General features: G+C 42.0%; 1 protein-coding gene across 2 annotated transcripts in view; it reads right to left on the bottom strand.

The window, feature by feature from the left end:
• arfgef2 (ADP-ribosylation factor guanine nucleotide-exchange factor 2 (brefeldin A-inhibited)) overlaps positions 1–13562 on the bottom strand; it is a 35915-nt gene extending 22353 nt beyond the window's left edge. The window contains exons 1-12 of one of the 2 annotated variants that reach the window (XM_050064534.1): positions 13125–13562; positions 10883–10913; positions 10293–10416; positions 8838–8984; positions 7684–7863; positions 6619–6931; positions 6327–6443; positions 6054–6175; positions 5099–5232; positions 3768–4002; positions 3473–3572; positions 539–678 (exon numbers count right to left, since the gene is read on the bottom strand). In XM_050064534.1, the coding sequence (XP_049920491.1) occupies positions 539–678; positions 3473–3572; positions 3768–4002; positions 5099–5232; positions 6054–6175; positions 6327–6443; positions 6619–6931; positions 7684–7863; positions 8838–8984; positions 10293–10416; positions 10883–10913; positions 13125–13302 (1821 nt within the window). In that variant the 5' untranslated portion in view covers positions 13303–13562. Of the gene's footprint in view, positions 1–538; positions 679–3472; positions 3573–3767; positions 4003–5098; positions 5233–6053; positions 6176–6326; positions 6459–6618; positions 6932–7683; positions 7864–8837; positions 8985–10292; positions 10417–10882; positions 10914–13124 lie in introns of both variants that reach the window. The other variant, XM_050064533.1, reaches the window with a different exon arrangement.
• Positions 13563–14456: the final 894 nt, after the last annotated feature.

Genomic DNA, 14456 nt, shown 5'->3' with positions numbered 1-14456 from the left:
TTTGGAAATCTATTGTTTATTGTTAAGTTTCACCAATTATTCACACAATTAAAATTCTATTTTTTTTTTTCTAAAATATAGTTTGCAGGCAGTAATTGTCCTTTTAAATGATCATTCAATTAATTTATGTTTATTAATTGTGTTTATTTATTATGTATACATGTATGCATTAGTATTTTTTTATTTCTTTTTATTATTGATAGATAGACTGACTGACTTATTGACTGAATGTGAAATTGCCTAACATGTTCACCAGAAGGTGGCTTTTATTTTGAAGTCTGTTCTTAAACTCTCTCACTGTAATGCCTTGTATATTAACGTACCACAAAACAAGGTCGAGGCTAGTTTGAGTTTTACATCTGCCCTCCTAAACCGAACCACCTCAAGATGATAGACCCTGCTGGACAATCTCTCTCCATTTTTGATGTGAACTCAATACAATGATGGATGTTTAACTGGTGGGCATGGTTGATCAGTTTGGGGTGTTTGTTTGTGTGCCTGCTTTTAATACATTAATAGATAATAGATAATAGTGTACCTGCAGTGGAGTCATCCCGAGCTCCTGACCACTTCTGCCCTGAGCGATCTTAGACAGGTCATTGACAAGGCGCTCAAAGATGTTGGCTGCATTCAAGTCACAGTCATAGTTCACGTAAATGTCAACCACGCACTGGGCATCTGCAGGGGAAAGAAATGTTTTACAAAAACTTTTAATTTATATCAATTAAATACCTTTCTTAAGAGTCAACATGGAGATACTGCACTGTTGGCTGAAGTGATCAGTGAAAACTGTAATGACTGGAACGCTGGGCCCCTTTAACCAAAACCTGACAATAAATTTTATTTCAAGGTCTTTGTGTTAAGTGCATCTGTGCCAAATGAGGTAACAGTAGAATCACTCTAGAGCTGCATGAGAAGAAAAGATGACAACATTGGATGATGCTCACAAACAACTACCAACACTGCTGTGCTGGTGGTGTGAATATGGCTCATGCTACCCGAGCACAAGAATTTTTAATCAATTCTAGCAATGACGGCAACTACAGCGAAGTCATGGGATGATATGAGAAGCAGTCACAACCAGGAGGGTCAAGACCCTGTCAGTCATGCACCTTGTTATGTAAATGGCATGGCAATTTAACATGTTACATGTCTGAATAAATGCCCAAGTCACTTCAATGTTAAAGATCCAACAGCACTTGAAGTATGTCTGTCCTGTAATTCCTCTTAGACTTCAACTACCATTAAGTCTGAATCTAATGCTGTCTGATTCACATAAAAGCTGAAGTAGAACAAGTTTATAGAATTAGATTAAATGCATACCTTGTTCCACCTTGTTAAGAAATTGGAATAAAATTCTTACATAACTATCATCTCCTTTGCTGAAAGAAAACAAAATCTGTTTAATTAAGTATTAAAAACAACCGAATGAGCAAATTTTAAGCTGTTGAGATTATGTTCATGTCAGATCAGTGTATAAAAAGAGTCATTAACTCCTGCCGTGTAAGGGGGGGGGATGTTAAAAATAGCACTTGTGTACAAACACAGTAATCATCAGACCAGATGTCTCCCCCCTCATGTTTACAACTTGGAGTCATGCAAATTGCATGGATGAATAAATGAGTCCCAGCGTCACAGTATTCTAAACGTGTGCACTGTCGGACATTATAACACAGGCAGCAGATTTCTCTATCTACAGTACGTAATGATAAACTGACATGAAACATTTTTTGATTCACAGAAGAGGCAAGCTTAAAAACAAAATCAGCTTTCTTCCATCACATCACAAAATTTCGGCTCCTCTCGCACACCAGGGGCCTCCTTAGAGAAACTTCTTAAGTCAGAAATCCTATTTCATCTTAGTTTAGAATGACATTGAGGATTTTTGGTATTACAGAAACATGTATCCGAACTGCATTTAGAAAAAGAAATCCTACCTTAGCATAAGGATTTAGCTATTACAGAACCATTCTAACTTAGTTATTTACCAAGGTAGGAATCCTCAGTTAGGATATAGGGTATGGACCCCGTCAATAATTCAAAATAACTGACAAAAATGTGTATCTACAGCAATGACAATGACAATGGGGAACAACATGAACATCAAAATTTAATGACTGAAAGGCTGCTGAAATCGTGTGATGATGCTTTAAATTTCAATAAAAATTTCAAATTAATTGATTAATTAATTCATTTGAATTAATACGTAATTCAAATAATTTTGAAGAAAACTTCACAATTAGTGCCTCCAACTCAAAGCTAAAACTGAATGCCTGTCTCTTGTGTACCACGACGCAAGCTAGCTCGCCAGTGCTAAGTGAGAGCCGTGTTGACCTCTAATAGCTGACCAGTATATTATAATCAAATGTACAGGCAGTCTGTGTACGTTCTAAACATAGATACAGGCATGACAGGATGAGTGCCGATTGAAGAATTTACAGTTATAGTGAGGATTTCTTAAGTTCAAATAAGATAGGAGGTCTGAGATGGGACAGGACTTAGCCATAAGTTAAGGAATTGCTTCTATTATGGGAAGATAGGATTTCTTTCTATCTTTGAAATTTAAGTTAAAATAGGACAAGCAGTGAGGATATTTTTCTGTAATGAGGCCCCTGATGCCAAATATCACACAAGCATTTGGCTTTTTCCATAAATGTCATGTCTAAATAAGGCCATAAGTAACATTAAAGAGTAACTAAACCCTAAAACCATTTTTTTCAGCTGATAATCATTGTTTCTGGTTGTAAAACTGTTGAAAATCTACATTTTATTTTAAAAATGTGGTATGGAGTGCCCTCTACAGCTTGAAACTTGGTTACTACATTTGAATTTACATTACATTACATTGGAGGTGAATGACTCTTTTTCGGGGCGAATGACGTTACTAACCGTCCACGCTAAAGCCTGCCCCCCTCCCTTTACTCCTCCCCTTACTATAAAACCATTCTGTCCGCAGTTATCAAACTGATAGCGAGTAGGTTGGATCGGAGCAGAGAGAATAGCTAGTAATTTGTCGAATTGTATTGTTAGCATAGTGTATTTTAGTGTAGGTTTACAGTTAGTAGTGTGTTTATAGGATTTAGGTTAGTTGGTCAAGGAGAGGCGCAGAGGCTCGGGAGTATATGTGCGGGGCCGCGAGGGAGGGAGGGGTGGATGGATGCGGTGGGCTACTGCGCGGTGAGCCCAGGCTCCCAGAGAGGGAGAAATAGAACCAAGTAGGATAAAATAAGTCAAAGTGTGGAGAAGGGGACCGGCTGAGCTCAGGCTGCCTTCCCTTCTGCCCGTGTGACACAGTTAGGGGGGGGGTTTCCAAGCCACCATCGGCACAATGAAAAGCCCTCTCTCCTCTCCCCGCAGCGAGGGACAATCTTCACTCTGCCCCCTCAGCCGCTAGCCGCTCGCCGCCCCGCCGCCCTGCCCCGCCCCATTTTTGGTTATAGGATGAGAAAAGCTTGTGTCAGTGGATTTGCACCTGCACAGATGCGTGTTAGTGTCTGGATAACCATCCACTTGTGCTCGAAGGAGCTGGTCGATGTCTCCAGGATGGTCAGGAAAATCTCCCGGAAAAACACCTGAGGCAACGTGGACAAGAGGAGACAGAAGTCAGGAGAGTAAGCTTCAGTGTGACTCTGTGATCACACAAACTGCACCAACATGAAAGTTAAAAAGTTTAATATAACAACAGGTACATTTCACTCCTCAATCTAAGGCATGCCAGACAAGCTAACGCGGCACAAATGTCTATTACTGTCACGCTGCAACGGTACCTCAATCTGCATCTTCAGGTGGACCTTGAAGTGGGAGAGCAAGGTGAGGAAGATTGCCAGTGAAAGCTCAAAGACCTCAGGCACAGAGGAGACGCCATTTTTGGACAGTGCCACACACAGATACTGTTTGATAGCGTTGACGAACATCTCGTGAGTGCGGAACACGGGCCCGGCGCCCTGCAGCACAGAGAGCAGCAGCTGCAGGGAGACGATCTTGGACCGCAACTCATGGGACCTGCAGCGGAGAGGGAGTGTTATACTGTATTCTTTAAGTTTACATATTAAGGAAACAGACACAGACACTGAAAAGACACATACAGCAACCTGCTCAGTAGACACAGATGTGCTTTTATGTCCCATCAATAAATGGTGTTCCATTTTACTCCAAATTGAAGGTAACACAAGATACTGAGATATAATAGTGTTTCATCACAGTATTTATTAAATGTAGGCCAGACTGACTTCTTTGTGAGTTCCTTCCGGGCTCAGTTTACTCTGGCCTATTCACACTGACTGGCTCAGGGTCTAATGTTACAGTAACTAGAGATGGCAGGGCCACACAAGGATGGAAAAGGGCAAGTTAACCTGTGGAGACTGAGATGAAGCGGTGCGTGGAAGCCAAAGGCATCTATATTCATTTGGCAAACTGTATCATGACAAAAAAAAGTTGCCACATAAAAGACTTAAAAGATTTAAACACACTGTATGTAATTTCTGCCACTAGGGTTTTCTCTATCAAAACAATAACAAAAGACAGACTTTGACGTTGTAAGGTGAGATTATTCATTGTTAAATAACCACCACTGCTGAAATCTATCTGACGTGAACATCACTGGAAACATTCAGGATAATCTAAGATCTCAACTTGACAAACTAGGTCTAGTTATTTTAGACATTTTAATGTTGAAATATTATTGCATCTTTAAGATGCATGTTCAGTGTTACCACAGAGGTAGTCATCATATGAAATGATTCTAAATCAGGATGTTACTTTAAATGTATAAAAGACATGTTCATGTTGTGACGTAAATAGAAATGTAGCCAACTGAGACAAGTTAAGACTTAGGACGCTGACACACCAAGCTGACTGTCTCCTCTCACAAAAGCACAGCATGTATATGCTAGCTGGCCAATAGCTGTAGTCTTTGATGTGTGTTCAAGTGCAACTTTTTGGCCAAGACAAAGGCCACTTCAGGTGTTGCAACAGTCGGTTTTCGTCACCACTAGTTCTTTGTGGTCGGTTTGGTGTGTCTGGGCCTTTAAGGAGTCTGGTTATACCAGTTTTATGTTTTTAGAGGTTAGGAATCATCATATAAAAAAAAAACACTGACTTTGGGTCTGGAGGTCCATCAGCAAGAGGCTTCATGGAGAGTTTGCACAGAGAGCGGAACACCAGAAAGGCATCTTTCTGCAGGATGTGAGAGAATCGGGCGGCACTGTGGGGTCCCTGCAGAGTCTCAGCATCCTGAGACAGATAAAAAAAATCTGTTAACGCAAACAACACGTCTACATCAAAACAAAGGAAAGCAACAGCTCTGATTTGTGTCCTGAGGTTGGAGTCGAGAATCTTACCAACAGGGCAAACATGCTGCCTTAAAACATTTCTCATTTTACTTTTACTTATCAAATTCTGGTAGCTGTTCTGGCAGAGATACATTTCACTACTTCTTTTCATCATATTCACAGAACTGGAGTTGGCATTCTCTCAAACCATTACAAATATTCATCTTGCACAAGTGTGACTGATGAGAGGAACGAAAGTGCTGCTGCTGCTCCATTTTGCTTGATAAAAATCAAAGGAGTAAAACATTTTTAAATAGAGGAAATACATTTTCTGGCAATATTTCACATGCGCGAGACACACTTTCTGTAGGCGGGTCTGCATGCATACAACATACAAGCATAAAACACTCCCAATCCTGAGTCATATTCCTCAACTTTACTCTGAAACTTAAGTGGATATCATTACAGCAGTTTAGGATAAACAATATGATCAGTATGATTCTGAGACTTGGTCTCTACGTCATTACTTTGCTGTGGCTAACTACCTTTATTTTTCCTTACTCTTTTAGCTGAGGTGAAGGCATGACACAGTCACATCAGGGCGCTAATGTAGAAATGCCATACACACGTTTAACCATCAAATAAACAATTTATTTACAACAGCAGAACAAATAATCCACACTCACTTCAAGATGAACTTAATCTTTTTAGAGGTTGTTACTTTTAATGTGTTTCCTCTCAGCACACTACTGATTAATAACTAAGTGTATTAACACTGCTCACCAGCATATCTGTGGAGGAAACAGAAGAGCGGTCCTCAATGATGCCGTTCATCTGCTGACCCTCTGTTCTGACTCTGGGGGGAGCCACTTCAGTCTGCTCATCAACAGGGTGGTGCTCACCTCCTGGAAGAGAGGCCCAAATGGACATTTTCAGGTCATGACCAGGAAGGAAAAACACTGACTCTGACAAGTGTATCTACATTTATCAAGAACAAAGGAAACATAAGACATAAGAGGGGATAACCAAAATAAAAATAGCACAGTAAGTTCTGACCTGTTCCTTGTTGTTCTCCCTCCTCCCCTTCAGTTGCTGCTGGATTTGGATTGCTCTCTGGTTTGTCCCCTTCCTCAGCTGGCTCAGCTGCTGTAGGAGGTGTCTCTACACCTTCATCTTCAAAAACAGAATCTGATGTGAACAAATAACAAAGAGTATGAAGAGTCATGAGGATTAAGGTAAACAGTATAGAAAAGCTGCGGATTTCCCTAAAAGAGGTAAAGGAAAAACAACTACAAATATTTTCAAACTTCAAATGAACTGAAACTTCAAACTGAAAGCTGACACACACCTCTTGATGGTGTGATCTGTTCCTCTCCTCCATTCATCGGAGCGTTGCCGCCCTCAGGTTCTCCATTGATTGATGGTGTGTCTGGTGCTTGGTCCTGGTCCACGTCAGGGGCTGGAGGTGGGGGCGTGGAGCTGGTGGTGTTGGTGGTAGTGAGGTCTGGAGAACTGGCTGCTGGGGACGGGGAGTTCTGGGGTTCCGGAGTGGGTGTCCGGTCAGACCGGGGGGAGCCGGACCTCCGATTACCTGGGACTGGGGACGGGTTCTGCTGAGGCAGACGAAGCCGTTCCTTCTCCTGCTCCTGAGCCTCCAGAGCCTGTGGAGGCAGTGGAAGGAGGAGAGGAGCCATGTTAGGGAATTGTTTAATACAAGGGAATGTGGATGTGACCATTACTAACACAAATGAGGCAGGATTTAAATCACTGTTGGATTAAAAAAAAAAAATGAAATGCAAATTATTGAACAGATTATTGCTTAGGTGTGACCAGCTGATTCACATCAAAACCAGCCTGTGATTCCACAACATTTTAATTAAAACTTCCGTGTTGGTACTTCTGCCACTTTTCCAAACTGAGGGTGTGCCGACTGCCATTGACTGTGGATATGTACCCCATACAACTCCACTTCAAAAAATCTGAACTGTCCCTTTAAGATAATTTGCAAAGGCTGAGTTGAGCATTGTGGAGAACTGTAGTGTAAACTGTAACACATCCGTCATATCTGATAGCAGCCCCAAAGGCTGCTGGTAAATGTTACTATCTTAGGTGGTGTAAAGAGCAGCCAGCCGGTTACAGTCACATCCACAGCAGTAACCACAGCTACAGTCAATGCCTGGCCCTCCTCCTCCTGTTGTTGCTACTTCTATGCAACCAAGATATCTCTTTGTTTTGGTTACAAGAAATGCTGTTTTTTTTAAATCACTTTAAACAAAGTTCTAATGCACTTAAGTCCCTTTTTACAGTGTCATTTTAAAAAGAGAGTGCAAAGGAGAACACAATAATTTTCCCATGTGTTGCCAAAAAGTGTCATCAGTTGTATGGACTGAGTAAACGTGTTAAATGCACTCACAGCCTGGTTTTCCATGCGTGTGAAGATAACATTGAGCATCTGTGTGAGTGTGGCCTTAGCGGTGGTCTGGTTGATGAGGTTGCGGCTGGCCAGGTAGATGTTGTAGCAGGTTCTGACGGTAAGGAGCACGGTACCCTCGTGAATCTCTATGTGCGGGGAGGTCACTGCCGTCAGCAGGGCCTGGACGCAGAAAAAAGGAAGTGAAGAGTTATCAGACAGGATGTCTTGTTCAGAAGATGCTGCTGTTACACCTGCTGAATCACCACTTGACTTCCCTACTTGTGTAGCATGTTAAAACCACATAGTTGTCATACTACAATATGGTTGGTGCAGAATATGGCTCAAGTTTGTTTTCATTTTGATGTTACTCAAGAGATACTTTTTTTTAAAATCTAGAAAACATATTCAAGCTTGTTTTAGTCCATCTAGATAGACTGCACTGACACTCAGGTCTCATTCAGTGGTGAATTTAAGCCAAACGGTTACGGATAATCTGCTGTAAATCTTTTGTCAACAGTGATTAAACTGTGTGCTTCGTACAACAGGAGAGACTTTGCCCTTTCCAAACAACCAGGATGTGTATTTCATTCAGTAGGAGGAAATTTCAGTCAGCGGCAGTTATGAATCATACCTACTGTGCAAACACAAGGCAGGTTATCAAGCCAAAGCAGGGACAAGCAAATGAAAATAAATGTGATAAAAAGTCTGACAAAGATGGCAAAGTATGCACTAATTAGGATGTATCACAACACAACATTACAAACTAAACTTTGGTCCCTTCTCACAAATCCAAAAATGACAACAGTGGATGATGGACACTTAAAAACAGAGTAACCTGTTCAGAAACTTCGAGGAAGAGTTAAATAAACACATGCAGCTGTTCTGCTCTTCAGATTCATTTAAAGGTATAACAAATGAAGGTTGTCGGTCTATAAACCCTTCAAATCTATTCTAAGGAAAATACTGCAACATGAAACTCTTTGACTGGATTTGTTGTGTGATTATAGGAAACAAGTATTAATGATTAAACTCTTTAGAATGGAGGACTTAAGTGCCTCAGTCCTGACAGCTTTGACTGGGTCTCAAATAAACAACAACAGTGACAGCTGGAGGATCTGAAGGCTGCCAGATGTGCAGAGAGGCTCTGGGTATACCTTAATGATCTGTAGCTGGACTCCCTCATCGGTCTGCGGGCCCTGGAAGCAGTTGCAGACGGTTTCCATCAGCCGGTCGATCAGCCTCTTGCCTGGGGTTCGGCTGTCCGGGGCATTGCCTGTGATGTGGCCGTACGCGATCAGCTTCTACAGTGTGGTAACAGTGCACGGGTTAGGTTAGGAGTAACTTGGTGTCTCTGTGTTATTCAAAAGTGATTTTGTGGGGTGTGCTGCACAAAATTTCCTGCAAGCGTGTGACTCTGCGTTTGTACTGAGGTGTACGTGTGTGAGTTTAGTGTTTATTTTAGTGGCACTTGTATGTTTGTTTTGCTCAATTGTGAGCTTGTGAGAAACAGAGAAATTCAGGGTTCATTTTTGTGTGTCTTTGGTCTTATAGGGATAGTTTGGATCTTTTGAAGTGGGGTTGCATGAGGTACCTATCCACAGTCAGTGTATTACATACAGTTGATGCCCAGCTGATGCAGTAAGTTGCCCCCAGTGTAGAGAGGCAGCAGGATTGCTGACAGGAGCTAAGCAATGTACTGCTGTGACAGGGGGCAGCAACAAAATGAATTTCAGCCACCTGAAAGAAGTTCCACCTAGAAAAATCAACATCAGTTCAAACAGACACTATATTAAGAATACTTTAGAATAGTTTACCTTACCTTCAGACATCTATGCTCTTTTCGAAGACACCGGACTCCATTGATAAAAACAGCAACTTTGGCTAGCTGAACTCCAGAGGTCTAATGGTCTACTGTTGCTTCTGTCAGTTAGCTAGTTCCTATTATTGGGGAATTCAAACTGACATTTTTAAACACCAAAGTACCACATAAAAATAAACAAACTAACTGATCGAAGCAGCAGCAGAGCAGCAATTCCTGTGTTCAGTGACGTTAAATTACTGTTTTTCTCAGTGGAGACTGGCTTTGAAGAGAGTGATATTCGTTTCAGTTCCATATCAAAAAAACGTGATTGATGGCAAGATAAAGCAGTGAAAAAAAATATAATATAGCATACACTTAAACTAAAATTAATTTTTTTAGGTGCACAGCAGTACATTGCTGATCCTCTAGCATCCTTCACTAGATGCTCCCTGCCTGGTACTATAAATGCCCACGTCTTTCAAACTCATATGCAGAAAAAAAACCCATAAATACACAGAGTGTAGCTACTATGAAAAGCTAGCACACATTAAAGGATGGATTGTGTGCTTGTATGAAATGTGGAATGTAGAGCCATTGTTCCAAGTGAACGTCAGAGGTATAAAACAGGTGGAACAAGATTTCACCCCCCTGCAGCCACCAGATGGGTAATACAACCAATAAATACCTGCTGTGAGAAAGTGAAAGAGTCAAGAAGGGAGCAGAAATGTTTAACTGTATTTATGTGCACAGGCCAGTGTGTGTGTGTGTGTGTGTGTGTGTGTATGTGTGTGTGGCAGTGAATATTAACCTGCAGACAGTCCAAAGAGGTGCTAACTATCCGGGGGGACTTTGACTGACAGGCCAACTCAAAGGGCAGCACATATTTGTCAGCCTCGATGTAGTTGGCTCTGGGTGGAACCACTGTGCCATCCCTACAGGGAAGAGGACAGCAAACAGCAGTGTGAGCTACAAACACAGTCCCACTGACACTTAATGGCACCTTCTGTAGATGATGTGAACAGATAAAGTGCGGTGTAAAACATTAAACTGTACATTTATACTTTCATGGTGTAGAATTTTGTAGAGCATTTAAACCTCTAAAAAAAGCATAACGGCATATTGTTAAATAACGGCTTGCCTTTAGCAGCGGATATATTACCTGAAGGCTGTCTGAAGTGCTGCTGATATACTCCAAAGTAGCAGTTAGAAAAGCAGCAAATCACCTTAGTCACAAATCACAGTGAGCAGTGGGGTTTACTGCAGACTGCTTCAGGGCAAACCTTCACTCGACTTCTTCTTGTCTCACGTGACAAGAAGGAAAGGAAAAGAGCCCACTGCTGCTGTGCTTTCATTCATTCATTCATTCATTTAGGGAGAAGGATGCATAACGATACTTACTTTTGTTTTTCAAGCTCTGCCTTGATTTCATCTGTGGAGGGAGACACAGGAGATTAAATGTTACTAATGTCTCAACTTTGACCCTTTGAGCGTCACATCTAGATCTGGGGGTCACTGAGCCAGTCACAAATCTGACTGCAGCAGGGCACATTTTGTTTTGTTGCATATTAACTGGTAGACAACAAATGTGTTTGGTCAAAATACACTATTGTGTATTAAGCAGGATTTAATTTGAGAGTGCCCCTATATTTTACTGCCAATCACATTTGATTCAACTGACCAGCCTCTATCAGATCTTTGGTCTTTCTCTTAACCCTTGCATCACCATCTGTTGCTATCCTCTCTCCTTAAATCCATTTTCTCTTCCTCATACTTTTACAGACGCATTTCACACACATTACTCAGCTACAGGGCTAAAACTAATTATTAATTTCATTGCTGACTTATCTGTCAATTATTTTCTGAATTAACTGATTAGTTGTTTGATCTTAAAGATATCAGAAAATGGTGAAAATTGTCGATTAGTGTTTCCCAAAGCACAAGATGACTTCCTCCTCAAATGTCTTGTTTTGCCCACAACCCACAGCTATTCAGTTTACTGTCACAGAGGAGTAAAGAAACCTGAAAGAATTCACATTTAAGAAGCTGGAACGAGAGAATTTTAACTTTTTTTTCTTAAAAAAACAACAACAACCCACTCAAACCATTGAATCTATTATCAAATTAGCTGGCAATTTATTTAATAGCTAACAACTAATCCATTCATTGTTGCAGCTCTACTCAGCTACCCTGTGTTGCAGCTGTGAACAGCAAGTAACTGGGTGCAATTGGCCAGACTGTGAGCAACCAAATCAATTACAAAACACTGTAGTGGCGAATACTACCAAACTCACAGACCTACACAAAGGAAGTTAGCTCGAGCAACACTCACCACAAATGTCACAACCGTTTTTGTGGTAAAGATATTTTTCAATTAACTACCAGAAATGCATGACCTGTCATTTCATGTGATAAAAATGTGAGCTCAGCCCCTTTCTCCATGGCGTACAAATTAGTGCTGGACCTAAATATAGACAAGTTATTCGTAACACTCACACTCTTTTTATTTAGTCATCTGGCTGAGCTCTGGTGTTTCACTTAAAAACAGCCATTAACAACTAATCTCTCTTTCTGCAGTGCACCTATTTAATCATGGAAGCAATAGATGCAAAGGCCTGCAATCCACAGCATTACAACTTCGATAGTTAAACAGAAGAGCACTGGAAGAGATGATATGTTTGTGATGCTTGCACAGAGTTCACCAAAACACCAAACAGTCAGAATGACCAAGCAACACAGCCGACATCAGCAGTGTGAGGAGTCCAATAGGTGTGTTGTATCATGAATAATGAGAGAGTGTCACAGGCAGACAGGGACAGAGAGCAGACAAAGCAGCTCAAACACACCAACCTGTTTGCCCACCTCTCAGTGACATTTATTTCTTTGCAGTCAACCCTGTGGTGCTGCACAGTACCTTCCTGTAAACTACTTATTGCATGCAACCACCTGCACTGAGCCCATGAGAAGCACTGGGCAAAAACAACCCTGAAATACAAAGTAATTGTATCTGTTCGGTACCGGTCCACTGTCTGAGAATCACAAGCTTTGTACCAATTATCTTGAGTTGTTACAACAACAGTATGACAGGAAGGTGGGTGCAGCTTGAGCTGAAATAAAAACAGCAATATCACAATGAAGTGAGGAGCCTGCTGTGTGTAACACTATCCGTGATTGTGTTGAATGGAAAAGCACGGGCGTCAGAGGATCCTGGAGTTAGGTAGCCTGTGTGTCTGGGTGCAGAGCAGGACTGGGTTGTCTGGCTGGGTGACAGTGCTACGTACAACACAGGGATTGGTCTGTTTAGCTAGCTAACCTAGCTTCAACTAGCTAACCACAGCTACCTATTAGCTTGTTTACCTGCCGACGTTGACAGTGGTGATGGTGCAGCGTGAAGGCAGGATGTTAACTGACTTAACAATATAATGTGAAAGCGACGCCAACACACAATTAACTGACGCTACCTCTAAACGTCAACCGACAGCTGAAAAGACGATGAAGGCCATTCAGATGCTAACGCTAGCGCTAGCTAACTGGGTAGCTCCCCCTGTCACTCAAATTAGCCAGACACGACCGAAATGTTTCAGTGAAGCACTGCATAAAACACGGGGCAAGGCAAACCAGTACACAAAACAAACCCACGTACCGAGCGCCACCTGACAGGCTTTGCGCAGCTGGCTGTTCTGGCTCCTCTTCACCTCCTTATCCGAGAGGATTTTCTCCAGCGCCCTGGACAGAAACATGCTCTTGGTTTTACTGTTTTCTGCCTTCGACTGTGAGTGCTGCTGCTGCTGTGGTGGCCGCTGTTGTTGTTGCTGCTGCATCTCTTGGTCTTGTTACAGCTTCTCTCTCAGGCCGTCATTTTCGGCCTGGCCCTGCGAGTGAGCAGGTGTCAAGGAAAGCTAACGAAAGCCAGGCTATCGGTGTCAGTCCAGTCGAGTCGCTACCTCAGCTCAGCGCCGCCATGCTGTCGACACGTCATGTCACGTGATTCTCAGCTGTCTGGGGTTTGACAACAGCACCCCGAGCAGTGGGTTACCTCCAAATTGGGGTTCAAGGGTCCCGCAGTGAACTCATGGAAAATGTATACACCGTCTCAACTCAACATTGTAAAAACGTGTCCGCTTAAATATAGCGTAGAAGTGCGCAAACGTGCCCACGTTACGTGAGTTGAGCAAAAGTTCGCAGTTTTCACCGCTGTGGCAAATCAAGCGCTCCCTAAGAAGAGAAACGCTGTCTCTGACATGTCCTGCAGGTGGCACTAAAACACCACAATGAAGTTACAGGAACAACTGGCCAGTTTATCTACCACGTCTGTAGGGGAGAACGGGGTTGGTTGTCACATTCATTAAAGCTCACTTCCTAGAGGATACTGTTAAAAAATGTTGGTACTGAAATTTTCAAAAGTGGCGTCAGAGGTCACCTACAGGATCATTTCAGGAGTAGGACACATGACATTGAGGTGAGAGGACTTATAGGGTGCATTTCGCATCCCATACTTTTTTACTTTCAGTAGGTGCTGCAGCTACCCTATGTACACACACAATCTGGACATACTTCTTTCTCATAACATTACACCCTGAACTTCTTGCCCTCTTGCTTTTATATTCATTACCTTGGAGATAAAACAAATGCCACTTACTGAGTGAGAGAGAGAGACGGAGATCAACCAGGAGAGCTCTGCTGTTGTTACTTTGCAATTTATGTAGTTTAACTTTAAAGTCAGAACTGCATAGATTGTAGATTCTAACATGTGGAACAGCTGTTTGCAGCTCAGTCGATGTGATGCATCATCTGTTGTGCAGAGGATTGTGGGTCAGAATAGCCAGAAAAGCATGCTGGCTTGCATACTCCAAAAGTCTTTTTCTGGGATACTATATAGTATGGTAGTATGGGTGTTGGAACAAATATCTTAAGTGTTTTTTATGTCAAAATGCTAATATCCAGCTCCTCTGTGTTTCTCCTCTAGGTTTTTACA

This window comes from Epinephelus moara, chromosome 16, assembly GCF_006386435.1.
Source record: "Epinephelus moara isolate mb chromosome 16, YSFRI_EMoa_1.0, whole genome shotgun sequence".
Taxonomy (NCBI): Eukaryota; Metazoa; Chordata; class Actinopteri; order Perciformes; family Serranidae; genus Epinephelus; species Epinephelus moara.
Note: the sequence above shows the minus strand (reverse complement) of the source record. Positions and strands in the feature narration are given on the sequence as shown.